The sequence below is a fragment of the Aquarana catesbeiana genome, linkage group LG08, assembly GCF_042186555.1.
Source record: "Aquarana catesbeiana isolate 2022-GZ linkage group LG08, ASM4218655v1, whole genome shotgun sequence".
Classification (NCBI taxonomy): Eukaryota; Metazoa; Chordata; class Amphibia; order Anura; family Ranidae; genus Aquarana; species Aquarana catesbeiana.
In genome coordinates, this window is record NC_133331.1 from 261,804,931 (window position 1) to 261,820,974 (window position 16,044).

Below are 16,044 nucleotides of genomic sequence, written 5' to 3' on the forward strand. Positions count from 1 at the left end.
GTTATTTAAGAACTGTCAGACGAGGAGCGCCGTCACACAGCGGGAGCCTTCCTCCATGCCAGCATGGATTGCGGAGCGGCCCGGAGAAGAAAATGAAGAAGAGAAGAAGAGAAGAAAAGAAGAAGAGAAGAGCGGGAGCCTCCCCCCCATGCCATGGGTGCGGAGCGGCCCGAGGAGAAGAAGACAGAAGACGCCGCGGAGGAGATGCTGGACGAGAACGCCGGAGGAAGAACCAGAAGAGCCAGAAGAACCAGAAGAACCAGAAGAACCAGAAGATGAAGGAAGATAGAAGAAAGAAGAAGCATTTAAATAAAGGAATTGTCAAAAACTGTCTCTTGTCATTTTTAACATTTTTGACACTTTCTTCGTGAAATGGTAGGGGTACTTATGTACCCCCTTACCATTTCACACAGGGGGGGGGCCGGGATCTGGGGGTCACCTTGTTAAAGGGGGCTTCCAGATTCCGATAAGCCCCCCGCCCGCAGACCCCCACAACCACCGGCCAGGGTTGTGGGGATGAGGCCCTTGTCCTCATCAACATGGGGACAAGGTGTTTTGGGGGGCTACCCCAAAGCACCCTCCCAATGTTGAGGGCATGTGGCCTGGTACGGTTCAGGAGGGAGGGGGGGCCGCACTCTCGTCCCCCCCTCTTTTCCTGCGGCCTGCCAGGTTGCGTGCTTGGATAAGGGTCTGGTATGGATTTTTGGGGGGACCCCACGCCGTTTTTTTTTTTTTGGCGCGGGGTTCCCCTTAAAATCCATACCAGACCTGAAGGGTCTGGTATGGAATTTAGGGGGAACCCCACGTCATTTTTTTTTTTTTTAATTTTGGCCGGGGTTCCCCTTAATATCCATACCAGACCTGAAGGGCCTGGTATGGAATTTAGGAGGACTCCCACGTCATTTTTTTTTTTTAATTTTGGTTCGGGGTTCCCCTTTGGGGAATTCCCATGCCGTTTTTATCAATGAACTTCTATGTGTATTGTCGGCAATGCAATAGCCGCGAGTAGTTTTAAATGAGTTTTTTCCTTCAAAATGTCATTTTGCTGTCAGACTGTTCTAAACACAGGAAACATGCGCCCCTTTACAGGCATACTATAGACACCCCCCAGCTACGAAATTTAAAGGGATATTACACTTTTATTGTTTGACTTTAAGCATTATTAAAATCACTGCTCCTGAAAAAACGGCCGTTTTTAAAACTTTTTTTTGCATTGATCCATGTCCCCTGGGGCAGGACCCAGGTCCCCAAACACTTTTTATGACAATAACTTTCATATAAGCCTTTAAAATTAGCACTTTTGATTATTCATGTTCGTGTCCCATAGACTTTAACGGTGTTCGCATGTTCGAACGAACTTTTTTCCTGTTCGCATGTTCTGGTGCGAACCGAACAGGGGGGTGTTCGGCTCATCCCTACTCCTCAGCACTCCATCTCTATCTTCCACCCAACTGTCCCTGCTGGCCTGACTCATGCCTATTTATGAGGTAAACAGGGCCCTGACAGCCCTTTTCTGCTGGGGATTGGCCAAGGACCTTTATAAATATGCCAAACAAGTCCTCCTGGCTTCCACCCACTACATCTGGAAGCTTCTCCAAGGTTCCAGAAACAGGGGGAGGCACCAGAAGAGCTACTTGCTGAGTCATCCAGCCTCCCTGAGTCACTCAACCCTGACCCAGATTCAACCCAGGCCTGGCTCTCAGCCAAACCAATTTGTTTACACTACAACTAACTCTGTACACTAGCACACACTAGCTAGAGAGTGCTACACATCTTAAAATTATATACATTATATGCATCCACAAAACAATTTAATAAGTACACTATAGTGATACTGGGTAGGGCCTGGGGAGTGCCTTTGCTCTCAAAGAAGCCTCAATTCTCCATGGTATGTGTAGCACTCCCTGAGTCCTGGAAGCATGGTGGCACCTCCAGAGAAAGGGTAGGTTGACATTTCACCTCAAAGGTAGATAATTTCACTCCAGGGGTAGATCACCTAAGCATAGTGGAACATTTAGACACATAGGCGCCAGTCACCTTTAGGTGAAAACACAAATTTACAGTCACAGTCCATGGGAGAGAGGGTTAGGATTGCAGATGATCAGGACTAAAGCAGCAATCCTTCACTTCACTTGTCACAGCACAGGAAAAAGTTCCTTTAAGGTCCATTAAGACAAATCTGATAGACCTATGTTTTAGCATCCTTCTTTGAACAATATGATCAGCAATCATCTATCTCCAAACATGAGGTTCTAATGTAAAAGCCCTACAGATACCTCCAGTAGGATCCTGCTTTGAGTCTCCATCCTGTTACTATCCTTCTGCAGGAGCGTCAACCAACATCTATGCCTCCAGTGACGATCAGCAACACAAGGTCTCAGCTCCAGGCCTAATCGCATCCCAGGCCCTTTCAGGCATGACAGGCCTAAAAAGCAGCTCCATCATATGCACCCTCCCCAGGCCAGGCCTGGGGGAAGAGAGCTTACATCAGCCAGCTCCAAATATTTATACCCTTTCCTATAATGCACCACTGGCACAGGAACCTCCTTATGGTGGGCTGGAAAAGATATGAATATTCCTTGGTCGGACCATGCATTGGTTACGATCACCATTTTGATCAACCGGTCTCATAAACAGTCCACCATCTGGCGCATGAACACCTCCCTTTTATCCCATTATCAGTGTCAGGAAAAGAGCAAGTAGGGGTTGGAGACTTACTTTACGTGCAATATGAACTCTGTATCAAATGACATAAAGGCTTTATGTGAGTTCTAAAGCAGTTTAAGAGGTGCTTTCATTAAGCTTGGGGCCCACGAAAAAACGCGTGCAAAATACGTTGATCAGATATGCAAACTTGAAGTAACAAACAAAACCTCCCCTAACGATGCAGACACCTCACTCTCACATACACTCAGAGAGGAATTTCGCTCCTTCATACATGCCTCTTTTGATCACCACATCAATTTGCTATGCTTCGAGCAATAGACCAGGTGCCCTCTTAGCCAGACAAATGAAATGTAAAACTGCCGCCTCCAAAATCCCATACATGCAAACACCCCAGGGCCATAGAGTCAGCAACCCCATAGACATTGCTAATTGCTTTCGGGACTTCTAGGCATCCTTATACAAACTAAATACCTCCACACAAAACCCTAGTCCAGAAACCACCCGTATTTCCCAGTTCCTGGATCCTTAGCAACTGTCTACCTACACGACCGACCAATTAGAAAATCTTAACGTTCTCTCTAACAGAAATTCTAAAAGTGATCCGCTCACTATCCTTACATAAGGCCCCTGGGGCCTGATGGCTTTTGTAATGAGTACTTTAAAACATATGCAGATATTCTGTCACCACACCTCTGCAATGCCTTTAATCATACTATGCAGACAGGCAATATCCCAAAGGAATCCTTAGAGGCTCTCATTGTCAGAAATCCAAAGCCCGGTAAACACCATGACAACCCAGCTAATTAGAGACCTATCTCACTGCTAAACACTGACCTTCAAATGTATGCAAATATACTAGCCTCCCGTATCTCATTACATATCCCCTCACTAATACATGCAAACCAGGTCGGCTTTATCCCAAGGCGCCAAACATCTGACGGCACTGGGAGAATCTTGGACCTCATACAATTGGCTGAATTCCACAAAACGACCTTCTCTACTCCTTTCTTTGGATGCAGAGAAGGCGTTTAAAAGAATCCATTGGTCCTACCCTAACTTAGTCCTCCAAAAATGTGGATTTGTGGGCAACATCAACACAGCGATACTAGCTTTATACTCACATGTGTCAATCTCCAATGGCACAAGATAGGAATGCCCCTCTCCCTGTTAATAATCGCTGTAGTAATGGAACCCCTTGCGGCAGCCATAAGAGGCCACCAAATAATCTCAGGGCTACAACTCGGGGATACTACCCACAAATTAGGATTATATGCTGATGATGTCATTGTAGTTCTGACTAATCCTCTTCAGTCCCTACCAACACTGCATGACCTTTTGGTACAGTTTCGCTAGCGATCCTCATACAAAATCAACTGTTCCAAATCCAATTTGATGGGCATATGTCAAGATCAGGGGTCTCAAACTGATGGCCCTCCAGCTGTTGTGAAACTACATGTCCCATGAGGCATTGCAAGACTGACAGTTACAAGCATGAATCCCACAGGCAGAGGCATGATGGGACTTGTAGTTTTGCAACAGCTGGAGGGCTGCCAGTTTGAGACCCCTGGTCTAGATCAAGGTACAAAAGCAACTGTCACTCGTCTATCCCCATTTCCATGGGTCCCAGCCTCAATGCTTACTTACCTAGGGATACAGTTAACTGTCCCCTTCTGCAACACTCTCTGCATAAATTATGAATCAGTTCTTAAGAAACTGCTGGATATATGCACCTCCCTCAGAACCACCCAGGCTTCCTGGGCTGTGAGGATAGCGCTATCCAAAATGTTTCTTTTGCCTCATCTGTTATATCTGTTTGGAACTCTCCCATTTCCACTACTCTCCTCTCAACTGGACATGCTCCAACACACCATCAACAACTTTAACTCTGGGGCGTTTGCCTTCCCAGATAAACACTCTATCAGGTGTACTGCAACATCCAAGGCAGAGATTGATTTCCCAATCTAAGAATTATTCCTTAATCAAACCCAACATTAGTGGTCATCCACACCTCGCCCTCTGTGGGCACAGATAGAAGAAACCACTCTCCACTACCCCACCGAATCCTTGCTAGCTGCTACAGTATATGGCTACAACACTGGCCAACGCCGTCATTCTTAAGCACAGTAAACGCAGCTCTCAAAGTCTGGAGTTCAATGTATCAACAAACTAAAAGACTCTCAAAAAAACAAGGGAATCTTTTCCTTTGTCTGCGCTAGAAATCATATGCTCTGATATGTCACTGACAAAAGCATACTTCTGGTGGTGTACACAGTATCTATTAGCAACTGTACTATGGCAGTGAACTGTATTTTATACTGTGTACACCACCAGAAGTGTAGAAGAAACTGTAGAAACTGTATTAGATAGTGTGTACACCACCAGAAAAGTAATAGAAACTGTAATACGGCTGCACTGTATTGTGTACTGTGTACACCACCAGAAGTGTAGTATAAACTGTACACACTGTATTAGATACTGTGTATACCGCCTGCACTGTATTAGCAACTGTACTACGGCTGCACTGTATTTTATACCGTGTACACCACCAGAAGTGTGGTAGAAACTGTACACCCTGTATTAGATGCTAATACAGTGCATGCAGTGTACACAGTAACTGTATTAGATACTGTGTACACCACCAGAAAAGTAATACAGTGTGTACAGTTTTTACTACACATCTGGTGGTGTACACAATACAGTGCAGGCGTAGTACAGTTGCTAATACAGTGCAGGTGTACACAGTATCTAATACAGTGTGTACAGTTTCTTCTACACTTCTGGTGGTGTACACAGTACACAATACAGTGCAGCCATATTACAGTTTCTGCTACTTTTCTTGTGGTGTGCACAGTATCTAATACAGTGTGTACAGTTTCTACTACACTTCTGGTAGTGTACACAGTATAAAATAAAGTGCAGCCATAGTACAGTTGCAGGCTGTGTACACTGTATCTGTATACACTGTATTAGTTTATACTACACTTCTGGTGGTGTACACAGTATCTAATACAGTGTATAAAGAATGTAGGGGATGGGGAGGAGGACACAAGGCAAGTCTTGTATACAAATTGGTCAGTCAAGTGACTGATCAAGGTCTGACCAAACACCTAGTGTAGTGTTATTGCTGTAACCAAGGAACCAGTACATAAACCCAGTGGACAAGGGGAGGGCGAGGGGAGAGGGAATTCTCGGTATGAAGAATACCGAGTGGAAAAGCAGTTACTTCAGCAATTATAGATCAGAAAGTGATAATATGAAAATTAACAATTTATTGGGTATATATTAAAATCAAAGGGACATATTGAGGCATTCAAAATCAGGGCAGACACAATATGAATAATGCAATAAACATCAATATCAAAGTGGTGATGCTAAAAACGAAACAACATGTAGGACAAAAAACACACACGACAGCACTGACACGGTCCGGACTGAGTATGTTGTTCAACAGCAATGGTAATCCAATTAAATCAGGGCAATCACACAATGGTGTTGCAACCATTAATTTGGTAGTGTAATAGTTAATGTGATATGCTGCTGAGCATCATATAGTGTGGTAACAGGGAGGGGGGAGAGGCTGTTAACATGATATTGATGTTTATTGCATTATTCATATTGTGTCTGTCCTGATTTTGAATGCCTCAATATGTCCCGTTGATTTCAATATATACCCAATAAATTGTTAATTTTCATATTATCACTTTCTGATCCATAATTGCTGAAGTAACCGCTTTTCCACTCGGTATTCTTCATACTGAGAATTCCCTCTCCCCTCCCCCTCCCCCTCCCCTTGTCCACTGGGTTTATGTTCTAATACAGTGTAGTGTGGTGTTACAAAGCAAAATATGCATCATGTCCAGAAGGCCACCGAGGAGAGGCAGACGCTCACAGGCCACTAAAAGAGGGCAAGCAGCCTCTCTGTCTACAATTAACAGTGCTGGTCATGGACATGATGCATCCTCTGCAGGTGGCCATGGGGCACGATTGTCCTTTTTTTCTGCTGCTGATTTTAGCAGGCAAATTTCCCTACCCCAGTTGCTGAACCGTAAAAAGAAATTCAGTCCCAGCCATCCATATGCTCAGTGTCTAAATGCTAGTTTGGCCAAATTGCTAGCACTGTGACTGCTACCTTTTCAGCTGGTAGACTCTGCCCCCTTTTGTGAATTTGTGGAATGTGCTGTACCTCAGTGGCAGGTTCCAAAACGCCATTTCTTTTCACGGAAGGCCATTCCGGCTCTCTACCGGCATGTGGAAGGCAATGTTTTGGCCACATTGGACAGGGCGGTCAGCAGTAAGGTGCATATTACCGCTGACTCATGGTCCAGCAGGCATGGGCAGGGATGTTACCTTTCCTTCACTGCGCACTGGGGAGCTTGGCCTCCCATAGACTTTAACGGTGTTCCCATGTCCAAACAAACTTTTTGCCTGTTCGCATGTTCTGCTGTGGGGGGGGTGTTCGACTCATCCCTAACCACAAGCAATATATATGGGTACAATCAGCCTGTATATATATATATATATATATATATATATATATATATATATATAATATATATTGCTCAGAGCTTCCAGGGTTCATCTTCCACTTAAACTTTTTATGTCACTTTATTTTATTGTCTATCTTTTGTATACAAAAAGAAAAAAACAAAGTAGTAAGGCAAATGAAGGTCAATTTTTTTGGCATAAGAAGATATCCAGGATAGGTAGAAGGAGCTTCTGTAATGCTCAACAGAAATTTAAACCCAGTGCCCCGTTTAGGGTTACGCTAATATTGCTGTCCTCACTAGCCCCAATGCATTTGGCTGGAATCTCACAATTTTCACCAAAATTTTGAGGAATTGAAAACTCTTAATTTTGCTCATGCCTACTTAAAATAAGATCTTACTTACCAGACCAATATTTTGTGTATTGCTGCCAGCAATTGACAGTGATCCTGCGATAATGTACTAAAAATAGAAACGATAATTATTCTATTATGCATTGTCAATAGCATTTCATACACAAAGGAGACAGTTTATGAGGAACGGTTTAGAAATACATTTCAAGGGACTTCTATGGCTACCCAACAGCACATAACAAAAGACTGAAAAGTGGCTAGTATTTTACGCCAAATCGTAGAAACCCACAGACTCCACAGATGATGCTCTCTGGCCAGAATAATCTGGTACATAGGCCAGCTTAAAGGGAAGCCATAATGGTTTTGGGTCACCTTTTTGTTTTTTACATTTCAAAACTGTTGTTTTATACCTATTTCTTATTTGCGAAACAAATGTTGTTATACAGTACATTTAAACATTAAAACAGAATGAAAGACTAAACCATAAACTAACTCTAAAATGTTGCCTCAGCAGTCCTCCCCATTGCTCAGCATACATTTTATCGCTTTTAATTTTTTTTTATGCTAGTTTATTAGGAAATGTATGAGGGGCAATAAGGAACACTGCAGAAGCAACATTGACTCGACCACAAAAAATTATTTATGGTAGAATGAAAGGCTAAACTTTAAACCAAATTACAAAGGATATTAGAGCCCAATGTATTATCTAAGAAGACAGCACATAGGGGAAGGCGGTATTTCTAATAACATGACTTTGCAATTGCAGCAATTTCTTTTTAATTTTTTTACTAGGGGAAAATGTAGACTGTAGATTATAGATCTAGAATGTAGAATGATAGTAGAATGTAGATCTAGGAAATTATATAATATTATTTCCATGTGAGGGAAAGACCCTTTTAGACAGTTGTCAAAGGACCAAATGTCCCCATTGGAAGATTTCACCTCTATTTCTGTTTTGGTAGCAACTCAAAATTTTGGATTTGCCCATCTCTTACCATTCCCAGTAACATTGGTGATTGGGACAATTGGAGGTTTTTGCTTTTAGTTATACTTTAAGGATAGCTGGGAAACCATGTGGAATATTTCATATTGACCTGACTAGGAGGTATTCATATGTCTCATTCCATTACTTATCCCAAAACTAGGGATAAGCCGAACACCCATCGGTTCGGTTCGCAGCAGAACATGCGAACAGGCAAAAAATTTTTTTGAACACCGTTAAAATCTATGGGACACGAATGTGAAAAATCAAAAGTGCTAATTTTAAAGGCTTATATATATACAAAGTGTTTGGGGACCCGGGTCCTGCCCCAGGGGACATGTATTAATGCAAAAAAAAAGTTTTAAAAACGTCTGTTTTTTCTGGAGCAGTGAGTTTAATAATGCTTAAAGTGAAACAATAAAAATGAAATATTCCTCTAAATATCGTGCCTGGGGGGTATTTTTAGTATGCCTATAAAGTAGCACATCTTTCCCATGTTTATAACAGTGCCACAGCAAAATGACATTTCTAAAGGAAAAAATGTCATTCAAAACTGCTCGTGGCTGTAATGTATTGTCGGATCCCAGCAATATAGATAAAAATACCAAAAATACCACAAAAAAGGGTGTGGATGTCACCCCCAAAATCCATACCAGGACCTTCATGTCTGGTATGGATATTAAGGGCAACCCCGCACCCAATTTTTTTTTTTAAATGGCGTGGGGGACCCCCAGGCCCCCAGGCACGATATACTCTGAACAGCAGTATATATACAATACAGCCTGCCCTATATACTCTGCAGAAAATTGGGCCTTAGGTGTTGGTGGTACCAGAACACTGTAAGCCCCCACAGTTACTCTTGTTGGGCGCAGGAACGGGCCCTGCTGTGAAATTCTATATCAAAAATGGTAATTATATGCCCCAGTTAAACAGGGGCAGGAAAAATTGGGCCTTGGGTGGTGGTGCCACAACACTGTAACCCCTCACAGATACTCTTGTTGGGCACAGGAATGGGCCTTGCTGTGAAATATAATTTCAAAAATTGTAATTACATGTCCCTGTTAAACAGGGGCAGAAAAATTGGGCCTTGGGTGGTGGTGGTGCTCTAAACCAAAAATATTGTTGGTAGCTAGCATCATCAAGATTGAGGAGGAATAAGATAGTCAGCATAGGCAGTCTTCAAGGGATCCCACATCAATAGCAAATTCAATCAGTTACATCAGCATCAGGTGCTTGATAGCTACTGATCCAAGGCTGATTCATTTTTATGAATGTGAACCTATGAACGGAGTCTGTAGACAGGTGCACTCTTTGATTCATTACAAACCCTCCAGCAGCACTGAATGTGCATTCAGAAAGAACGCTGGATGCAGGACAGGCCAGTAGCTCAATTGCATATTGAGCTAGTTCTGGCCAGTGGTCCATCCTCAAGACCCAGTAACCCAGTGGATGCTCTGTTGGAAAGGTCTCCAAGTCTGCTCTTGCCCCTAGATATTCTTGCGTCATGTAATGCAGATGCTGGCGATGGTTGCTTGAACCGATCAGACCTTGGCGCTGAGGACTGAAAACTTGTTTAAAGGCATCGGTCAGCTGGCCACCTTCTCCACAGCTCTTCCTCTGACTGAACGAAGCCTCAGCAACATGGTGTCCAGCACCAGAAAATTGTAACCTCCCAGGGCACAAACCTTTCTTCAAATTTATATATATATATATATATATATATAAATACACTGCCTGCACTGACTGAATATATAGTCTATGCTAAATGCAGAGTATACATATATATATTTTCTCATATATATATATATATATATATATATATATATTACAGTGTATTAAAATATATATATATATATACACATTAGCCTGACTATATATATATATATATATATATATATAATCAAATACACTGCCACTAACTGAATAACCTGCCTGCTGAATCTAAATCAAGCTATCTCTCTGTCCATGCCAACAACACTACACACGGCCGCCGTGTAAGCAGCATTATATAGTGTGGGGCATGGACTTAGTCCCCTGAGCCATGATTGGCCAAAGGCACCCTGCCTTTGGCCAGTTATGGCTCTCTTACCATAGTGCGCTGTGATTGGCCAAAGCATGCAGGTCAGGTGCATACTTTGACCAATCATCATACAGCATTGCACTGCGATCTCACAGTACATTATGGGGCGTTCCACAACGCTCAAACTTTCCGCGAACGCCCTATAATGTTCGCTGTTCGATGAACACCCTATGTTCGACCTGAACATTGAGCTCATCTCTACCCAAAACAATGAGTATTCCTTATTTCAGGACAGTGGGCAAAACCATGCCAATAGTAAAGTTACATTTGTTCGGCTAGATGCATCCAGAGATGCTGACCCTCTAACTTTTTTGATTCCTTTAGGTCCCATCTCCCATAACCTATCTTCTATACTGTCATATTTACCAGACTGAAAAGTTTTTTTAAAAGTAATGTATAGGGGTTTGTAAATATTTTGTTTAGTATTTATGTATTTATATCCAAAACTGTTTTTGGTTATGGAAGGTTTGGAAAGTCTGTAATTTTTTTTACTATGCCCACACTAATGCCCTGTACGCACGGTCGGATTTTCCGACGGAAAATGTGTGATAGGACCTTGTTGTCGGAAATTCCGACCGTGTGTGGGCTCCATCACACATTTTCCATTGGAATTTCCGACACGCAAAGTTTGAGAGCAGGCTATAAAATTTTCCGACAACAAAATCCGTTGTCGGAAATTCCGATCGTGTGTATACAAATCCGACGCACAAAGTGCCACTCATGCTCAGAATAAATTAAGAGACGAAAGCTATTGGCTACAGCCCCGTTTATAGTCCCCACGTACGTGTTTTACGTCACCGCATTCAGAACGATCAGATTTTCCGACAACTTTGTGTGGCCATGTGTATGCAAGACAAGTTTGACCCAATCTGTCGGAAAAAATCCATGGATTTTGCTGTCGTAATGTCCGATCAATGTCCGACCGTGTGTACAGGGCATTAGAGTGAGTGCATCTACCTATTTTTACTGGTTTTTCCTCTGTCACAGAGAGAGAAGGTTATGGAAAATCCAAAATTTTACAATTTTCACCTGAAAAAGAGATGAGGGTAAATCTTCCAACTGGGATTTCAGTTCTAGTGACAACTATCCCAAGAGAGACATTACTGTATTTCCAGGAAGTAACAGATCAATCAATATGCTAAACCCTTTCCATTTTCACTAGATATCTTATTTAAGACCCAGTGACTAGATAGCTGGGTCTCTGTGCTTCTCTGTGCAATGCTGCATTTTTAGGGATGAATTACAGTATGTGCACTTTAAAGTTTTAGAGGAAATGAGAAAGAAGAACTCCTGCTGTGGGTGCCTGTATTTAATTTCCACAAAATAGTGTTTTATACTGTATAACTTATTTTTAACGTTTATAGGTAATAACACAATAGGTAATATCCGACTGCCTTCTGGGGGATCAGGAAGGAATTTATTATTCCCCTGCTGGAGTAAAATGGACCATGCTTTATATAGGATTTCTGAATTTTTCATAATTGTTTATTTATTGGGTTTTTATTTTTTTCGAACTGAGACAAAAAAGAACAAAAGTGTAAAGAACAAAAAATAATTATATAGCATCTAATGAAACTGAAAACACGTAGGACATACTTACTATGTATGACTTATACATTATTCTTAAGTAGTCACAAATAGAGCAGGCTCAATAAACAGGTATAGAATTTCACATAGGACTAATGCAGCTCATATAGGACCATGTGTATGAATCTCAATACTGCATCAGGAAAAGGTACAAAGGAATGGGAAAGGGACACACTATGAAGCACATGTGCAAAATGAGTATGCAAGGGCAACTTATATATTAGGAAAAGGGAGGTAGCTAAACAGGGACTTGGGGTGACAATTCTAGGCCAAACTCAGTTATCTCTAAAATCCCAGGTTTTAGCAACTTGATGTAAAGAGTCATCTGCTACAGCAGTAAGGTATTCCATTATACATATATCAGCTATAACATGTAATAATTGTGAGTGTGTAGGGGGAGCAGAAGAAGCCTAGAGGTATAATCTGTTTAGCAGCTAGCAAGACAAATGCAACCAGTTTATTAGCATGCTTGGAAATGCCTGGGAAAGGTGCACCTAATAAACAGTGAACCGGATCCAGGGGTAAAACAGTCCCAAGAATATGTTGAAGGAGGGACTGAACCGAAGCCCAGAAGGGTTGGATACCTGGACAGTCCCAAAATATATGGTAATGAGTGCCTACATTACTGCAGGCTCTCCAACACAGCTGTGAGATTGAAGGGTTCCGGTTGTGAGGAACCTCCAGAGTTTTGTACCAGAAAAGTTAAATTTTCTCTCTGCGCCACACATCTCGAAGCTTTAGAGATAAAGTCCCATATTTTCTCCCATTGCGGAAGAGAAAAGAGGTGTTGGGGGATATGTGCCACTTACACATATACAGTAGGAATGGATAGATTCAGTAAGTAGGGTAGCTTCATGAATAATTTTATAGATAGAAGATATTCCATGTGTCCAAGGCCAGCCACATCTAAGTTCAAATGTTGTAGGTTTGTTCAAAGTTAATAAAGGAGACTTAGAGGAGAAAAAGTATGTAATTTGAAGAAATGAAAAGAATAATTATTTAGGGGCCTGAAATTTTCTTTGTATGTCAGCAAAAGAGTACATTTTACGAGACATGTACCAAGTGGCGGAAGCTGAAAAACACCTGCTTGTGACCAAGGATGCATTCGACTATATGATAAATTTCAGGGACATCTGGATTAAAAAGCACATTTAGTAGTGGCGGGCATGGGTAAGAGAGAGAGTACTTCTTAAAACATTTTTTTCCAAATGGAAAGGGTGAACAACCTCAGAGCCAGGCATAAACCCTTTAGCTGAGTAATATATGTACAGAGATTTGACCATATCATAGAACAAGGATATATACGGGGCAAGTAATTACCATTTTGGTTTCTGACCATTTATTGGGGACATATTAATTTGAGATGACCATGAGGTAATAGCCCTAAGGTGTGTAGCGTAATAATATTTGATCATATCTGGAGCCCCAAACTTCCTCAGGATCGTAGGGCAACTACCACAGAACTAGCAATCCAATGTGATTCATTATGCCACATAAAGTTAAGAAAGGATTTCTGGAGGGATTTAAGCTACGCTAATGGGATAGGGACTGGCAGAGTTTCAAAAAGGTACAAAAGTTTTGGAAATAATGACATCTTGAGAACATTGATCATCCCTAAGAGTGAGGGGAGTAATTATCTCCCTGTTTCAGAAGGCAACTGATTTCCTGGAACACAGAGGGATAGTTTGCTTGATAGAGGGTGGAATAAGAGGAAGTTGTGTATACGTAATTATTAAAGGGAGTAGGGACACCAATTGTAGGGTTGCAAGTAGGGAGGGGGATTTATGGAGTGGTAGGGCCTCTGTTGTGGTTGTATTGACCTTGTAACCCTAAAGTGAACCAAAAATGCCAATAAACCATGGAGATTGGGGAGGGAGATGTGTGGATTAGTCAGTGTCAGGAGGATGTCATTGATAAAGAGGGATACTTTGTATTCCCTCTGTTGCAAAATACTCTATGAATATCATAACAGAAGGCTTTGGCAAGGGGTTCTAACAAAATTCGGATCTTTAAAATCAGAGTTCTGGATTTAAAAGCCAAAATAATGAGTTTCAAAGTCAGAAGTCAAAGCTTTGGTCAATGTACCATGCAGGTGGTACTACATTGTTGCTCATTGGTCCTAAAATCTTACAAATCAAGAATTACAACCCTCCGAATAGAGGTTACTGCATGTATAGACTAAGAATTCTGACTTTAAAAGTCAGAATTTTGTTTAATACATTTTTGAATGGCCCCAGGGCTTTTCTGTATGTCACTGAGCACACTGACACTAAAATCACAGGAAACATTTGTGACATTATTTTTTTTTTACTTACAAAGGCTGGTACCCAAAATGAGATATAAATTTGCAACGTGTAGCTTTCAATAACTATTAATACAATTTCCAGAACAACCTGCAAGATGGCTGCAAGTATTATCACAACCTGAAGAAAAAAAAAAAAACTATTATCAGTTATCCACAAAGCAGCATCCTAATTCATTCATGTGCACTTTTGTTTCAACTCCAAATCTTCTTTAAAGTCCAACTTCATTTTATTACAGATAGAGTAGATAACGGTTAGAGACTCTGTGGGTTTTTATTGCTGTCTTTGCCCTCGTTGCGGAGGTTTCCCTTAATTCATCTCAGTGGAAATCTTTGCAGCAAAGACATGGACAAGGCATACCATAAAAAACTCTGAGTTTGCTTTAAAAGCAACTTCAGTACTGGAGAGGAGCCTGTACAACTGTGCAAGACTGAAAGTAAGACTAGAGTTAAGCTTTAGCCATCTCATGTTAATAATAAGAGATACTACACTATTTAAATCTATAATTTGTTCTTATTTTAATAGGATCTAATAAAGGATTTTAAAGGATTATAAAGGTTTTTCATCTATTTTGCTGAATCCCAAATTTAATCCTTACAAAAATGACCCAATTTTTCATAAATAAAAAACTGTTATGCCGCGTACACACGAGCAGACTTTTCGACCGGACTGGTCCGACGGACTTTCTCAACGAACAGACTTGCCTACACACGATCACACCAAAGTCCGACGGATTCATACGTGATGACGTATGACCGGACAAAAATAAGGAAGTTGCCAGTAGCCAATAGCTGCCCTAGCATCGGTTTTCCTCCGTCGGACTAGCATACAGATGAGCGGACTTTTCGATAGGAACTGGGTCTGGCAGAGTTCCGACGTAAAGATTTGAAACATGTTAAAAATCTAAAGTCGGTCAGATTTTCGACCGAAAAAGTCCGCTGCAGGTCCGATGACCCCCACACACGGTCGAATTGTCCGTCGGACCTGTCCGGTCGAAAAGTCCGCTGGTGTGTACGCGGCATAAGAATATCTAACCTTTAACAACTATGCTAAATATGTTGGCGCTATATAAAACCTGTATAATAATAATAGTAAATAAGAAAAAAAATGAAATTTTATCAAAAACGTATGATTTTTTTCATTACCTGGCAATCATTCCATGGCATCTGGCACTTCAACTTCTGCCCATAGGACCAGTGAAAAGCTATAAAGTTTTGACACCCAAACAGCCTATTCCCTGTAAAATGCTAGGCGCGAACTGGATGGGTTTAATATGCTGCCATGGGTTGCATGGAATGGAAAACTTTGGTAAGTATTTAATACAGTTTTCCATTTTGCTGGCGCCAACATGGCAGCATACATGTGGTAGACCAATAACTAGCTACTAGAGTTAAAAGCTTAAACAAATCCTATCTTAAAAGAAAGTGAATAGGCCTCCACCTTCCTGCCAAAGTCAGCTGTAGTGAGGACCACTGAGCAAATCAGTAGTGCTGAAGGAATGCTCTAATGCATCCCAAAGGTGTTCTATCAGGTTGAGGTCAGGACTCTGTGCAGGCCAGTCAAGTTCCTCCACCCCAAACTTGCTCAT

The 16,044-nt window shown here is 41.5% G+C and overlaps 1 protein-coding gene across 2 annotated transcripts in view; it reads right to left on the reverse strand.

Annotated features, from left to right (window-relative positions):
• Positions 1 to 16,044, reverse strand: part of LOC141106387 (uncharacterized) — a 41,410-nt gene that overhangs the window by 21,506 nt on the left and 3,860 nt on the right. For both annotated transcript variants that reach the window (XM_073597132.1, XM_073597131.1), the window contains 2 exons: positions 14,469 to 14,576; positions 7,557 to 7,613 (listed from right to left, as the gene is read on the reverse strand). In XM_073597132.1, the coding sequence (XP_073453233.1) occupies positions 7,557 to 7,613; positions 14,469 to 14,576 (165 nt within the window). The remainder of the gene's footprint in view (positions 1 to 7,556; positions 7,614 to 14,468; positions 14,577 to 16,044) is intronic.